At 35.1% G+C, this 14712-nt stretch overlaps 1 protein-coding gene across 3 annotated transcripts in view; it reads left to right on the top strand.

Annotated features, from left to right (window-relative positions):
* The window catches only part of RNF19A (ring finger protein 19A, RBR E3 ubiquitin protein ligase), a 53604-nt gene extending 39177 nt beyond the window's left edge, over positions 1 to 14427 (top strand). For 2 of the 3 annotated variants that reach the window (XM_060115829.1, XM_060115830.1), the window contains 7 exons: positions 2627 to 2771; positions 3608 to 3770; positions 7064 to 7178; positions 7688 to 7849; positions 9702 to 9915; positions 11417 to 11560; positions 12221 to 14427. In XM_060115829.1, the coding sequence (XP_059971812.1) occupies positions 2627 to 2771; positions 3608 to 3770; positions 7064 to 7178; positions 7688 to 7849; positions 9702 to 9915; positions 11417 to 11560; positions 12221 to 12911 (1634 nt within the window). In that variant the 3' untranslated portion in view covers positions 12912 to 14427. The remainder of the gene's footprint in view (positions 1 to 2626; positions 2772 to 3607; positions 3771 to 7063; positions 7179 to 7687; positions 7850 to 9701; positions 9916 to 11416; positions 11561 to 12220) is intronic. The other variant, XM_060115831.1, reaches the window with a different exon arrangement.
* The last annotated feature ends 285 nt before the right edge of the window (positions 14428 to 14712 follow it).

The following is a 14712-nucleotide window of genomic DNA, read 5'->3' as shown; positions in this document are numbered from 1 at the left end:
GGCTTTTCACTGACTTGTGGAAAGACCAAGAGGAAAGGAAACTACCATCTGAAATAGTTTTATTAATTCCTGTTGTTCTAGGTATTGTGGTAGTTTTTGGTCTCTCATTATCATGATACATTAAAAGATAGTCTGCACTTTTAATAATAATTGCTTGGTATAATAATAATAATTGGTTGGCTATTTCTTTCTAATCAGTTACCTGAAGTTAAATAAGTATGCTTAATTATATGGTACATTAAATAATTTCTATTATGATTATATTTGTCTTTAAACTCTGACAGTATTGCATCTACATGAGACTCTTATAGCTACCAGGGAGTTAACACACTTTGAGTTACTGCATTTTAAATGAAACACATATTTTTCATTTTTGTTACCATGTTTCTCCCCCTTTATAAAAATATATTTAATTGGCTCAGCTCCCCACCTACCCCTATCCCCTATTACTACCACCCCTAAAGATAATCACTGTTAACATTTTGTTGTAAGTCTTTATAGGCAATGTGGCAGGGGCAGGGGAGTTTTAAAACAAGTTTTGAGAACATAATATTTGGTAACCCAGTGTTTTTTTCTTAATATGACAATGGCACATATTTTAACAACAAATAGAAATACAGTAATTTAAAAAGACAAAAGCTTTGCCAAACACTTTAAATAGAAATGGAAAACTTTTTTTTTTTTTTTTTTTTTGTATAAAGGAGCTGTGGATTAATTGATGCTTGGGGAGTGGGGCATCATTTGACCATCTAATCATTAAAACAATTTTATTTAGGATTTTTGCATTTAGAGACTATTTTGAGAGAAATACATTATATAACGTGCATAGTAAAAAATTTTTTTCTGGTTTGTTGTTCCAGAAACGAGACAAAGCAGACAAAACAGCTTTTTGTAGACAAACAAGTATACAGAGAGTGAAAGCATGCAAGTACAAATATATAAAGAGACACATATCATTAGATTGCTTATGGTGTTAATTCTCTAACATGTAATCTTAGCATATTAAAAGGCTCTTTTATGTTTTTAGAACTATGAAGATGAATGGGAATATCACCTGTCAGTTTGTTCTGAAGATTGCATATGTCAGAGCCAAAGCCTGAGTCTTTTTACTCTCACCTCTAATTAGGATATTTACTATTTGAGAATACTCTGAAATGAGGAAGTTTATCAATTAATATGCCACTTAAGCAGAGTATTAGCATTTCTTTAATTTAATGTACTAGCTATTATATTAGCTGTAAAAGCCACCTTTTTTTCATTCATGCTTAGTGTTAAAAACATTTTCATGCAGACTTTGTGTTCTTTGGATCATTTAAATCATGACTTATGGATTTTTAAATTTTTATATTCTAGTAATTATGTGTTTTGGTCTGGCTGCATAGAGTTGTCAGTTTGCTCAAAATTGTTTGAATCGTTAAAACAGTAATTGTGAGCATCGACCAGTTCTTAAGTTAAAAAACAGCTTTGGCTAAATGAAGCACTAAGGAAACCTGAATTCACTGATAAAGCACAGGTAAAATTTGACCATAAAACTTGTAGAAAGGAAAATAGAATATAGCTTAATGCTTATCGTGTAAGAAATTGAAAGAAATACTTGAATTCAGTGGCTTGCACTATACATATCTTTTCTTAACTGTCTTATGTGTAGTTCGAAAATACAGGTGATTACTAGTAACAGTAAATAATTACTGGTTGCTATTTAAATAGATGCCGAAGTTCAAAATAGTTGCATAATTTGAGATAGCTCTTATTCTCATTCCTAAAGTTATGTACCACTTGATTGTAACTTGGCATCTTTGTGCATTGTAACCATATTACTATACATGAAGCATACCACAGCATTTGAATAAATGAATAAAATGGACGAAGTTAACTAATTAAAAACGGTCATGAGCATAACCAACAAATGGTTGCTTTAATTCTGAAACTATTTTCCATTAAGTGTTTATAACCATACAACCCTTACTTAACCTCTTACCTCCTCCCTTTTATCTGAGTTCTGATTCTTTGCAAGGCCCATCTGTCTGTTGTATGAATTAAAATATGAGAAAAAGGCTGCTTTTCTACAGATACCTGTATTATTTTTACAGTGCCTATAGTTGATGTTACCTAGAAGAGAGAAGTAAACTCATAGTGCTTTTTTAATGTAGTGCTTCAGCTTACTATCGAATTGTCACTTCCTGTTAGTATTCATTCACTAAAGGAATAGTATACAGAATATCTACATTTAATTTAAGTGGAGATGGTTGGAAAAGTCCTAGAACTTGAAGTGCTGCTCATTGAAGAAAGCTATGGGGTAGGGACAAAGACAAACTTTATATAGTTCCCGGTTTGCCTAGAGCTGCCCTTGGTTCTCATTTCTCTTTTTATTATTTTGTTATTCTTTATTCTCATTGTTCTGCTACTGTTGGAAAAATGTTTACAGTTTGAAAATTTAATGTAAAATATGTTCCTTTCCTTGGAAGGGAAAAAAAAGTGCTTTATATACTAAAATTAGCAGGCTAAAGCTATCGGTTAACAAACTATACATGTTAAGATATTTTGGCAGTGCTATAATTGATTATCTACTAGAAATTGTTATTTTTAGACCAGTCTTGTATACTAAACATGTCTATTTTCCTAATAGCTGATGATATAAAACCATGTCCACGGTGTGCTGCTTATATAATAAAGATGAATGATGGGAGCTGTAATCACATGACATGTGCTGTCTGTGGTTGTGAGTTTTGTTGGTTGTGTATGAAAGAAATCTCGGATTTACATTATCTAAGGTAAGCTTACAGAAGGGCTATTTATATCTAAATATAATTTTATATTGTAAGACAAAAGGACTTTTTTTGGAAACAGCATTATCCTTAGTATTTTTAAGCTTGGAATTTATATGATACTTGAAGAGATCTATTTTATTCTAGCTACATAAATTTAACAGGAACCCAATTATTGTGCCAGTCATTTGAGATTAATAACTAGTCAAAAATAGGAAACGGAAATTTCTTCTTTTTTTTTTTTTGTTTGGCTTTGTTTTGTTTGTTTGTTTTTTGGCTGCACCACGCAGCTTGTGGAGTCTTAGTTCCCCGACCAGGAATTGAACGTGGGCCCGACAGTGAAAGGGCCAAGTCCTAACCACTGGACTGACAGGGAATTCCCGGCTTTGTTTTTTGTTAAACTAGAAAGTTAGCATTTAATACCCCATGTAATTACGGTAGGTCATAAATATTTCCATTTAATTTTCTCATAAATTTCCTCATTTAGGCCACAAAGTGAGTTTATGATATAATCAGATAATTATGTGCCTAAAACAGGGATAAAATAAGCATATTTTGCATTAATTTACTCTTCAAAAACTAACCTACGGTTTTGAGGCTAATGGAGGACTAGGGATAAATGTTTAACCTGAATCCCAGTTATCAGTATCCTTTTAACGTAATTTATGGTGGTTCTTGCCTTGATTTTTTAGCTTTTAGTAAACTCAGAATTCAAAGAAAGGGGAAAAAACCCTCATTCCTAAATTTGAGAATTCTTTTATAGTTATTGCTGAATGTATTGTAGTAAATTGTTACTGTGATGTTTTGCAACAGTTACTTTACATTGTAATTTTTTCCTTTAGTCCATCAGGATGTACTTTTTGGGGGAAGAAACCCTGGAGCCGAAAGAAGAAAATATTATGGCAGCTGGGAACACTTGTTGGTGCTCCCGTAGGAATTGCTTTAATAGCTGGCATTGCTATACCTGCCATGATTATTGGCATTCCTGTATATGTGGGCCGTAAGGTAAAATGCTTGATTCCTTGTTAATTTATTATTTTATTTTATTTTATTTTTATTTTTTTATTTTTTTATTTTTTTGCGGTATGCGGGCCTCTCACTGCTGTGGCCTCCCCCGCCGCGGAGCACAGGCTCCGGACGCGCAGGCTCCGGACGCGCAGGCCCAGCGGCCATGGCTCACGGGCCCAGCCGCTCCGCGGCATATGGGATCCTCCCAGACCGGGGCACGAACCCGTATCCCCTGCATCGGCAGGCGGACTCCCAACCACTTGCGCCACCAGGGAGGCCCTATTATCTTATTTTAAATCTTTAGATTTAGGATTGATGGTTTTGCTTTGTGTTTGTTTTGTTTTTTTATTTGTTTATTTGTTTTGAAAGACAAAGGTCATTTTTAGTATCTTAAGTGTAAAACAGTTACAATTTTTTCATAAGGTAATAAATTTTCAGTGTTTGGCAAGCTTATATGTATGCATAAAAAGTAGACTTGCTTTAAAATTATCTGAATCTGAAAACTTAAGTACATTTGCATTATAAACTTTACATATAAAATATTAAAGAATCCACACCTGACATTTTCTCTCATGGTTATGTCCTTGTAGAGTCAGATCTATAAGGTTAATAGAGAAATAACATATGCCCTCAGGCAAAGAATAATTAGCCAATTCCTGAATTATTTCCAACTTCAATTCAAAGCTTTTTTTCTTCAGATTACTGCTATTAGTACATACACTACTTTGTAGGTTACAACAATTTTGTGAAAGTCCGAGCACCCGATACTTGCCACTGGCCTGAGTGATACTTCATTGGTTAAGCAAATAATTCTTTTTTGAAAGATTAAAGGGATAATTTACAAAGTGGCTAAAAAGTCTGCTGCTGCCTAAATTAGTAGAATATCAGAATTGAGAAGTAACCTCAGAAATTATCTAATCCCAACCGTGTACCCAAGCAGAACAAAGTATAGGAATTTTATAAAGGGGAACTAACATTTGTTGAGTTCTAACTGTGTGGTAGATGTTTTATATACTTTGACTCATTTTAACCTCACAGCAATTTATATGTTAGAATATTGAAGTTTAGGAAAATTTATGTAATTTATCTTTAGTTACACAGGAAGAAGCAGAGCTGGGATTTAAACCCAGATGCACAAATTCTTTATATAAGATCCCTGATAAATTTCAAGCTATCCATTTGGGCACTTCAGTGATGGGGAAACCACCAACTCATGAGGCAGCCCATTCTGTTGCCAGGGAGCTGTAAGTGTTAGAAAATTCTTATGTTGAGTCAGAATCCATTTCCCTTTTAATTGTTTCATTTAATTCTAGTTCTGACTTTCAGGACTCAAGACAAGGCTGATCCTCTTTCGTACAACAGCCATGTTATTTTATGTTCAACACATATTACTTTTATAATCAGAAATAACAGTACATACTATTTTTTTAATTAGCTTGAGACTGAGGACAAACATATTTATGGGCCAAATGTTTATTTCAGAAGGTAATTGTTTAAAGTCCCAAACATAATACTGATTATAATAATTTTTCATAAGTTGTCCAAAGCAAGGTTTTGCCGAAAACAAAACTATTCAGATACTTAGAAGTAGAAGGGAAAAAAAGACTGTTGTACTGCATACACCTACAAATAATTTATAGAGGAGAGATTATTTACCTCATTGTTCAGTCTTAGGTGCAGTAGTAACAAGTCTCCTTTTCTCAAACCTGTACTCAAATGGTTGCAGGTTGATGAATTAGTTTTCCATTGAAACAGTGTTCTCTGGGGTGTGTAGGGTTATAAACCAGCCCAGGAAAACCTATTAAATTGATAAAGTACCTAAAAGCTGAGCCTTTCTTTACAATAACAAATAGAAAATGTGGCACAAAATAGTAAAACAGAAAAAATTAAGTTGAACCAGAAGTGGTGGGACAACATGATCACTGTAATTGAACATTGGTGCTTGAGGATGCAGAATTATCTGGAAAACTCTTTCTCCTGGCAGCCTGCCTTTGCAAGTCTGCTCCATCAGTTTGTAGCTTTGTCTTTTTTTCTGCTTCAGTGCTGAGTTTTGTAGGAATGGGGGTGGCGAGGAACAGGTATTAGCTAGAGTACTGAAGGATAATGAAAGGTACTTTGGGAAGGTCTGCCATCTCTGCCTGTATGGACTATTTAGGAAGTGTAGAGACCCATTCCCTGGAACATACAGTCAGTTCTGGGAAACAGAATTCTGACTAGGAAATAGAAATGTTCCTTGTCCCATGCATGTTTTGCCCACCTCCCCATCCCAGCTTTTTCACTGTTTAATACATCCCATAAGATTCATTGTACTTTACAGCCTTCAAAATAACCACATAATAATGATAGGTTACTTTATTATGCCTCATCTGTAATATTGTTTTTAAGTCAAGTATTTTACTTTAGAGACTACCTGTACACTTTTGAGGCTGTTTTGAATCTGTCTTGAAACAGGGGGAAATGTACTTTATTAGCTTTAGCCCTTGAAAATCACAAGAACAAAGATACTGAGCTATTTCCTGAAGTTCATATAATATCTCACAAGTAACTTTCAAGGTGATATTAAGTTCTGTTTATTAACAACATCTGTACTCTACAAAGATGCCAAGTAGATCTAACTCCTGTCCTCTGGCAACATTATTTGTTCTTTTTTTCTCTCTGTACCCCTTACTTTGAGCTATAAATGAGAGCCCAGGATCCTGAGTCATTTGATAACATTTTTCTTCATAAAAATGGATCTGAGAAAAAAATTGATTCTACTTAGTGATGTTTGCTTATTAGTACTTCTTTTTAAGGTCAGGTTTTGTTGTTTTTTTTTTTTTTTAAAGACTGTGTAAACCTCTCCTAGGAGCCAATATTTACTAATTAGGGATCCTTATTTAGAATTCTGTGGAATGATACATTTCTTAGAAGTAATCCTGTTGATCAGACATCCAACTCATAACTATGTTGAAAATAATGTTCTTAATTCCTTCTTCTTTGCTCAAAACATGATTTATACTGTTCTTGAATAAGATTATAAGGACTACTTTTACTCAAGATTGTTTAAACACAGAGTAAAATCTATTAAATCACTGTCTTATGTAACCAAATTATTATTAAGGAGCAAATTATGTATAAGAATATGGTTTAAGAACAATAATATGTTTACCTTGAATTTGGCATCTTAACTATGAAATTTATAAGGTAAATCACTTTAAACTTCTAACAGATGTAGGTCTATTTCATTTAAATTAAGTATGTAATGTGTTTTTTCTTTAACCCATCACCCCCATTTTTCTTTCTAATTCAAGATTCACAATCGATATGAAGGCAAGGATGTTTCAAAGCACAAACGGAATTTGGCCATAGCAGGTGGTGTAACATTGTCTGTAATCGTATCTCCAGTTGTAGCTGCAGTGACTGTAGGTAAGAAATGCTTAAAAATTCTAATTACCTCAAATTTTATAGAATTAAAGTTTTGTGGAAGAATTTTGAAAAACAGCATTATATTGTTGAAGATAAGAGAGTTACTTTATTTATTTATTTATTTAGGGGCAGTTTGAGCCTACAGAAAGCCTCTCATTCTGTAACTATATTGGTTAAAAGTAATATAAACTCAAGAGCCTAGCCTTAGGGAGAGTTGGTAAATTATTAGTGGTTAATATCCCTTCCTCCCCACCAAAATACCGTTTAGAGCCCTGGCACTGAAAAAGAAAAAAGATTTACATCTTTTTTTTAACCTCATATGTGTCACCTGAGGCTAGAAGCTTTGAATCTGCTTGCATCCTTTAATAGTTGGGTAAATCCGCTTTTGGCAAGAGTTGCAGAACCCTAACACTTTTCTCCTGTACACCTTCTCTTTAAAAGACTTTCTGAAATGTGTGTTTCTGTAATTTATTTTTTGGTTTGTAATGACCAATTTAATTCCTCTTTAGGTATTGGTGTTCCTATTATGTTAGCTTATGTCTATGGTGTTGTTCCGATTTCTCTCTGTCGAAGCGGAGGTTGTGGGGTCTCAGCAGGCAATGGAAAAGGAGTCAGGATTGAATTTGATGATGAAAATGATATAAATGTTGGTGGGACAAACACAGCTGTAGGTAAGTCCTTTCAGCAAAGGAAGAAAATGTACTTACTAGTAGTAATAGCATAAGGCTGTAGGTAACATGCAAGTCAGAATTCCCATTCCTCTCTTACTAGCCCTAATAGTATTCACCCAGAAGTACATCGGGGAAATGAGCTGCTGAGGAAAGGTGAATGGATGAAAGAGGGTGGAATGGTTCTGGGTACCTATAACCTCCGATGGAAATGTAATGTCTTAGAAATTCTAGACTTTTAATCTTTAATTTTGTGTAAAATGTTACAAATCAGTAATAAAAGGACAGAAGAGAACTGCAGTTCATAAAAGAAGAAATGCAGATGCCCAATGAGTAGAAAATATCTTTAACCTAATGTTATTCAAAGAAATAGGAATTATAACAAAAACTGGAACATATAAAGGCCCTCATAGACTACCATTAGGAGTACAAGTTAATAAGCTTTTTAAAATGTGCATGTTCTTTTTAAAGAAATTCCCACAGTTCTCGTTAAAGAAATTGTCTTAGGGAAGTACAGGCATACCTTGGAGATGTTGTAGCTTTGGTTCCAGACCACCACAATAAAGCAAATATCACAATAAAGCAAGACATGAATTTTGGGGTTTCCCACTGCATATAAAAGTTATGTTTACACTGTACTGTATATTAAGTATCTACCTTAATTTAAAAATACTTTATTGCTAAAAAATTTTAATCATCATGTGAGCCTTCAGCAAGTCATAATCTTTCTGCCAGTGGAGGTTCTTGCCTGGATGTTGGTGGCTGCTGACTGATCATGGTGGTGGTTACTGAAGGCTGGGGTGGCTGTGGGAATTTCTTAAAAGAGTGCGCACATGCACTCCTCATCACTCTCACTGCCTTTTACTCACTCCCCTTTACTCTGCTTTATTTTTTCTCATAGCATTTATCACCATATAATTTTATTTATTGCTCTCCCCAACTAGAATGTAAGCTTTCTGAGGGCAGGTTGTTCGTCTCTTTGATCCGCTGTGTCCCTAGTACTTAGAAACAGAGTTGGGTTATATAATAGGAACTCAAATATTGGAGCAAATAAATAAATCCTCCAATATAAAGCCTGTGAAAAATACTGTAAGATTGGAATATAGTGGTATCAGGTCTTGAAATAGCTTGTAGACAGTCAGAACTGTGGAATATATCAAGAAGTCAACTTTTGGCCCATTCTTATTGACCTAGAGAATACTAAGCTCTTTAAATGACACCTTTATTGAAAACTGTCACATAATTTTTCTCAAAGTCAGCTAAATTCTTCAACCATCAGGTTCTTTATAGAATTCCTAAATCTCGATTTTCTTATAAAGTACAGGCATACTTCATTTTATTGCACTTTGCAGCTAATTGCATTTTTTGCAGATTGAAGGCTTGTGGCAACCCTGAGTTGTCAGATGATGGTTAGTATTTTTTTTTAGTAATAAAGTATTTTTTAATCACTGTATATACATTTTTTTAGACATAATGCTCTTGCACACTTTAGTATAGTGTAAACATAACTTTTATATGCACTGGGAAACCCAAAAATCCATGACTCACTTTATTGTGATATTTGCTTTATTGCCATGGTCTGGAACCAAACCCACAATACATATCTCCAAAGTATGCCTGTAGTGACCATTTAAAACTGAGGGCATCCTTAATCCAACTTTACCCTGTGAGATATTACCCTTTACTCTTATCCCACGGTTATGTTATGTGTCCCTGACTCCAGACACCTTTTCTATTCCTGTGTATGTTTTATACTTTATATGAAAATATGTCCAATCTGAAATCATGACAGACTTTATGGAGAGGGAAATCAATAATCACACTTATTTAATTTCTTTGAAATATTTGCATTTAGACACAACTTCAGTAGCAGAAGCAAGACACAACCCTAGCATAGGGGAAGGAAGTGTTGGTGGTTTGACCGGCAGTTTGAGTGCAAGTGGAAGCCACATGGATCGAATAGGAGCCATCCGGGACAACCTGAGTGAAACAGCCAGCACCATGGCGCTTGCTGGAGCCAGTATCACAGGGAGTCTGTCAGGAAGTGCCATGGTAAACTGTTTTCATAGGTAAGAAAACTATGCTTTGTTTTGTTTTGTTTTGTTTTTGCCTGAACTACAAATTATTAATTATTATAGATGAGGAGGGTTTTGAACACAAAGCATGATGATGACATATAATCTTACTGTGTCAGGGTTGAAAACAGTAAGGTTTCAAAAACTGAAATTTAGTGGTAAACAGTGAGTAAGGAGATTTGATGAGGTAAAAACCAAGTCTAAGGGATAACATTATGCCATTTTTTTCACTGCACTTGTCAGATTTTATGTTGTGAGTCAGTGCTGGAGCTGCTTCGGTGAATACTGTAAAGGCAGTGATTAAGCTTGGATCTTACCTCTGGAGGTGGCCACAGCTGTTAGGAAATGAGACGCTGGCTGAAGCCTGGGGGGAGCAGCTGGAGTCAGGATATCCGGAAATGCACGAACTGAGGCCGAGAGAGTCTGCCTGGGTCCTTTTATGTATTAATGGTTATTTAATTCTCACGAAGTCTTTTACCCAAAGCCATGTAGATAAGTAGGATAAGTTAAAGCATTTTTATCTTCTTCTGTTTCCTCTTTAATTCACTTTTCTTTACTTCTGTTTATTACCTTTGGGTTTTTTTTTAAACGTAGGGGAGAGCACATGAATTAAAAGATAAATCAGTTATATTTATCTTATTTTTAGGTAGTGTGCTTTTAAACACAAACTCTTAAGTTATAGTGGTGTATATTATGTCTCTTTTTTTGGATAAATTTATTTATTTATTTTTGGCTGCATTGGGTCTTCGTTGCTGCACAAGGGCTTTCTCTAGTTGGCGGCGAGCGGGAGCTACTCTATTGTAGTGCACGGTCTTCTCACCGCGGTGGCTTCTCTTGTTGCAGAGCACAGGCTCTAGGTGCACGGGTTTCAATAGTTGTGGCTCGCAGGCTCTAGAGCGCAGCAGGCTCAGTAGTTGCGGCGCATGAGCTTAGTTGTTCTGCAGCATGTGGGACCTTCCCGGATCAGGGCTCGAACCCGTATCCCCTGTGTTGGCAGGCAGATTCTTAACCACTGCGCCACCAGGGACATCCCTATTATGTCTTTTTTAAAGAGTCAGGTGTTAAATTTGGAATCATTTTTAATATATAGATGCCCAGGATTTTTTGAGTCACTGATTTGTCATGTAGAATGGTTTTTAATGTATTCCGATTTGGTGTTTTGCATTGAAATGTGGCAAGCAAAGTACCACATGGTAAATAAGAATATTGGAGCATGTTTAAGTTAAAATCCTTTATGTTCTTTTTGTATTACTCTGTTATTACCTTACTTGGCAGACAGCTAATTTTACCATTTTATCTGGATGGCTGGTACTGTTCAATGTGCTGCACTGCAGTAGAATTTGAATAATCAAATAAAAGGAAACTTAAAAAAATAATGTTTATAGTTGTTTCTAAAATAGCTTCTTGTTACTAAATTATTTAAAGATACATTCTCATATTATAGTAGTGTTGATATTATATGTAGTTTTTTTTTTCTAATACCCCTCTCTTTAAGGTTGGAAGTACAAGCAGATGTACAGAAAGAACGGTACAGCCTAAGTGGAGAATCTGGCACAGTCAGTTTGGGAACAGTTAGTGATAATGCCAGCACCAAGGCAATGGCAGGATCCATTCTGAATTCCTACATCCCGTTGGACAAGTAAGGAAAAAATTGTTATAAAGTCAGAAGTATTTTTAAAATTAATTTGTAAAGAATTATCCCTATCATTAGGCAAAATTATTGTGAATAATGGTTATCTACTATTAGGTTCTCTGCATAAAGAAAGTGGTGAGATGTCCAGAATAGGCAGATCCGTAGAGACAGAAAGTAGGTTAGTGGTTGCTAGGGGTTGGGGGGAGGGAAGAGTGGGAACTGGCTGCTAATGGGTTTCTTTTGGTGATGATGAAAATGTTCTGAAGTTCAATAGTGGTAATGGTTGCAAACTCTGTGAATATACTATAAACCACTGAATTGTGCACTTGAAACAGGTGAATTTTATGATATGCAAATTATATCTCAATACAACTGTTCTGGAAAAAAAATGGAGAAGGTAGCGTAGTACCTGGAATAGCATAAGCAATGAATGTAGTTGCTTCTGTTTTATATATTTTAAATTGAAGTATTATTTTAAAGATAGTCCTCTTATTTCAAGCAACTTTTTTCTATTAGTAGAATGTATCCTGCATTAATTTGTTCTAATAGCTTTTATATAGTCTTTGAAGTTTTCACACAGAAGCCTCTCCCCCTTTGCTGTCATTTGCATTTTTCTTTTTAAAAAGAGGAAGTCAAAAATTTATATGTGTTACTCTTATGTTCCAGAGAAGGCAACAGTATGGAGGTTCAGGTAGATATAGAGTCAAAGCCATCCAAATTCAGGCACAACAGTGGAAGCAGCAGTGTGGAGGATGGCAGTGCCACCCGAAGTCATCCTGGGGGTTCGTCCAGTGGCTTGCCTGAAGGTAAATCCAGTGCCACCAAGTGGTCCAAAGAAGCAGCAGCAGGAAAGAAATCAAAAAGTGGTAAATTGAGGAAAAAGAGTAACATGAAGATAAATGAGACCAGAGAGGACATGGATGCACAGTTGTTAGAACAACAGAGTACGAACTCAAGTGAATTCGAGGCGCCATCCCTCAGTGACAGTATGCCTTCTGTAGCAGATTCCCACTCTAGTCATTTTTCTGAATTTAGTTGTTCTGACCTAGAAAGCATGAAAACTTCTTGTAGTCATGGTTCCACTGATTATCACACCCGCTTTGCTACTGTTAACATTCTTCCTGAGGTAGAAAACGACCGTCTGGAAAATTCCCCCCATCAGTGTAGCATTTCTGTGCTTACTAAAACTGCTTCATGTTCAGAAGTTCCACAGTTGAATCATATTGCTGAAGAACATGGCAACAGTGGAATAAAAACCAATATTGATTTATATTTTGGCAGTGCACTAAAGGAAGCAAATAACAACCACTCACATCAGACCATGGAATTAAAAGTTGCAATTCAGACTGATATATAGACCTATAAATGCTGCAAAATAATTACCACTTGAAAAACCTTGTTTGGAGCTGGTTGAACTGCACATGACTATTTTAAGTTTCAAGTTGCCAGCAAACGCTGGGTTGCATCATCATAATGCAGATACATTTTCTGTGTTCAGCAAAGCATTGTGTTTCATGTGGATCTTAATTACCAAACTATGAAAGGAAGGCTTTAAAAGTGCATTATTGTAAGGACAATAATTCTTAAGAGAATTATGTTTTGTGTGTTTGCCACAAAACATTGCTTGAAGCACATACTTGTGTATTTAGATAGAAATTTGGCTTAATTTATAATCAATATAAAATACTAATGCAGTTCTACAGCATTCTTATGAAGAGAACTTGAGGCTTAGGGCTAAGTGGTTAGTGACATTTTATTGAAACCACTAAAAGATACTGTTTAAAGAACCTTGCAGGTTACTCGCAGTATATGATACACTTTGTAACATTTCTATTCATAACTGGGCATAAATTTCATTTTTTTCTTCATATGCAGTGTGGATATATACAGCTTAATGCAGCCCATTTGCTACCATTTGGATACTTAGACACTTTGAGCAAGATTGTGGCAGTTTTTGCACAACTTTGAAATAGAAATACCTGGTACCCTATATATCTTGTATATTGTTGCCATCTTAGAAGAAAAGTGTAAAGGTAGGTAATACTGTATACTGTATACTGACAGCACCAAATAAAATATATAAAACTGCAAAATAAAATTCCATTAGTTTATAAGTATTACAAAAAAGTCACCTTTCACTAAGGGGAAGTTTGCACCCCACTGATTCTTGGTGCCTTCAGAATAGAGTAGATTTTAAGGGCCTACCTGTTTGAGGGTTTTGCTGTATTGTTTTCCATAATGTCCTCTCTAGCCACCTTGGATTATGTAGAAAAATACAGTATAGAGAAACATAAATATGATTAACAATAACAATGCTGAAAAAGTATTAGCCTACCAAAGACACACTCAGGCTTTAGTGAATAACTTTACATAACCTCAGTTTTTAGCACATGTATATCTTCTCCAATCATGAAATCAAAGCATGGTGCAGAGTTTGTACCAAGTACTAAGGAGGGGTCTGTGTATGGCTGGCTTTATTTTCCTTTGCTTTTGTTTATGGAAGATGTTCAGCTGACATAAACAGAAGTTGGCCAAAATATTGCCTATACTGTTAACTTCCAATATAATTCACTTAAATAAAACAGGCTAACCTCAGTGATAGCAGTTAAAATATTCCATCTTATGTGTTTCTTTTAAGTATTACCATTATGGTGCTACAGAGCTTTTTCTTCTGATAAAAAGAAAAATGCCATGGGCTGCAGTCTTCTTTCATCATTTTTCTCACCAGGCCCATTAATATGCTTATAACACTAGTGCCAGTTATTTTATTTGATAATGCTTATTATGGTATTTGTATATTTGTCTGCATTCAAATTTTGTTCAATAGTGAGTGTGTAAACTGCATACATGAAATAAATGTAAATACTAATGTATCGCTGCCTATGGTTTGTGCACTGACGTTTTTATAAGAACAGGAATATTCATTTGCCATGTGACAAATTCGTAAATACTGCAAGCCACTGAGAGGATTCTGCATTCTAGTCTCAGCCTAGAGGGAAGCATCTGCTGAACTTCTCAACAAATAATGTTAGAAACTATCCTTTCTTCAAGTCGAATACCTGCCTTTCCTCCAGAAAGCAGCTGCTTTATTCATCAACATAAATTCATTTTTTTAAAGTATGTTGGTTGAAAAGTAAATAGATCTATCATTTAAATTG

The sequence above is a fragment of the Mesoplodon densirostris genome, chromosome 13 (genome assembly GCF_025265405.1).
Source record: "Mesoplodon densirostris isolate mMesDen1 chromosome 13, mMesDen1 primary haplotype, whole genome shotgun sequence".
Lineage (NCBI taxonomy): Eukaryota > Metazoa > Chordata > Mammalia > Artiodactyla > Ziphiidae > Mesoplodon > Mesoplodon densirostris.
Note: the sequence above shows the minus strand (reverse complement) of the source record. Positions and strands in the feature narration are given on the sequence as shown.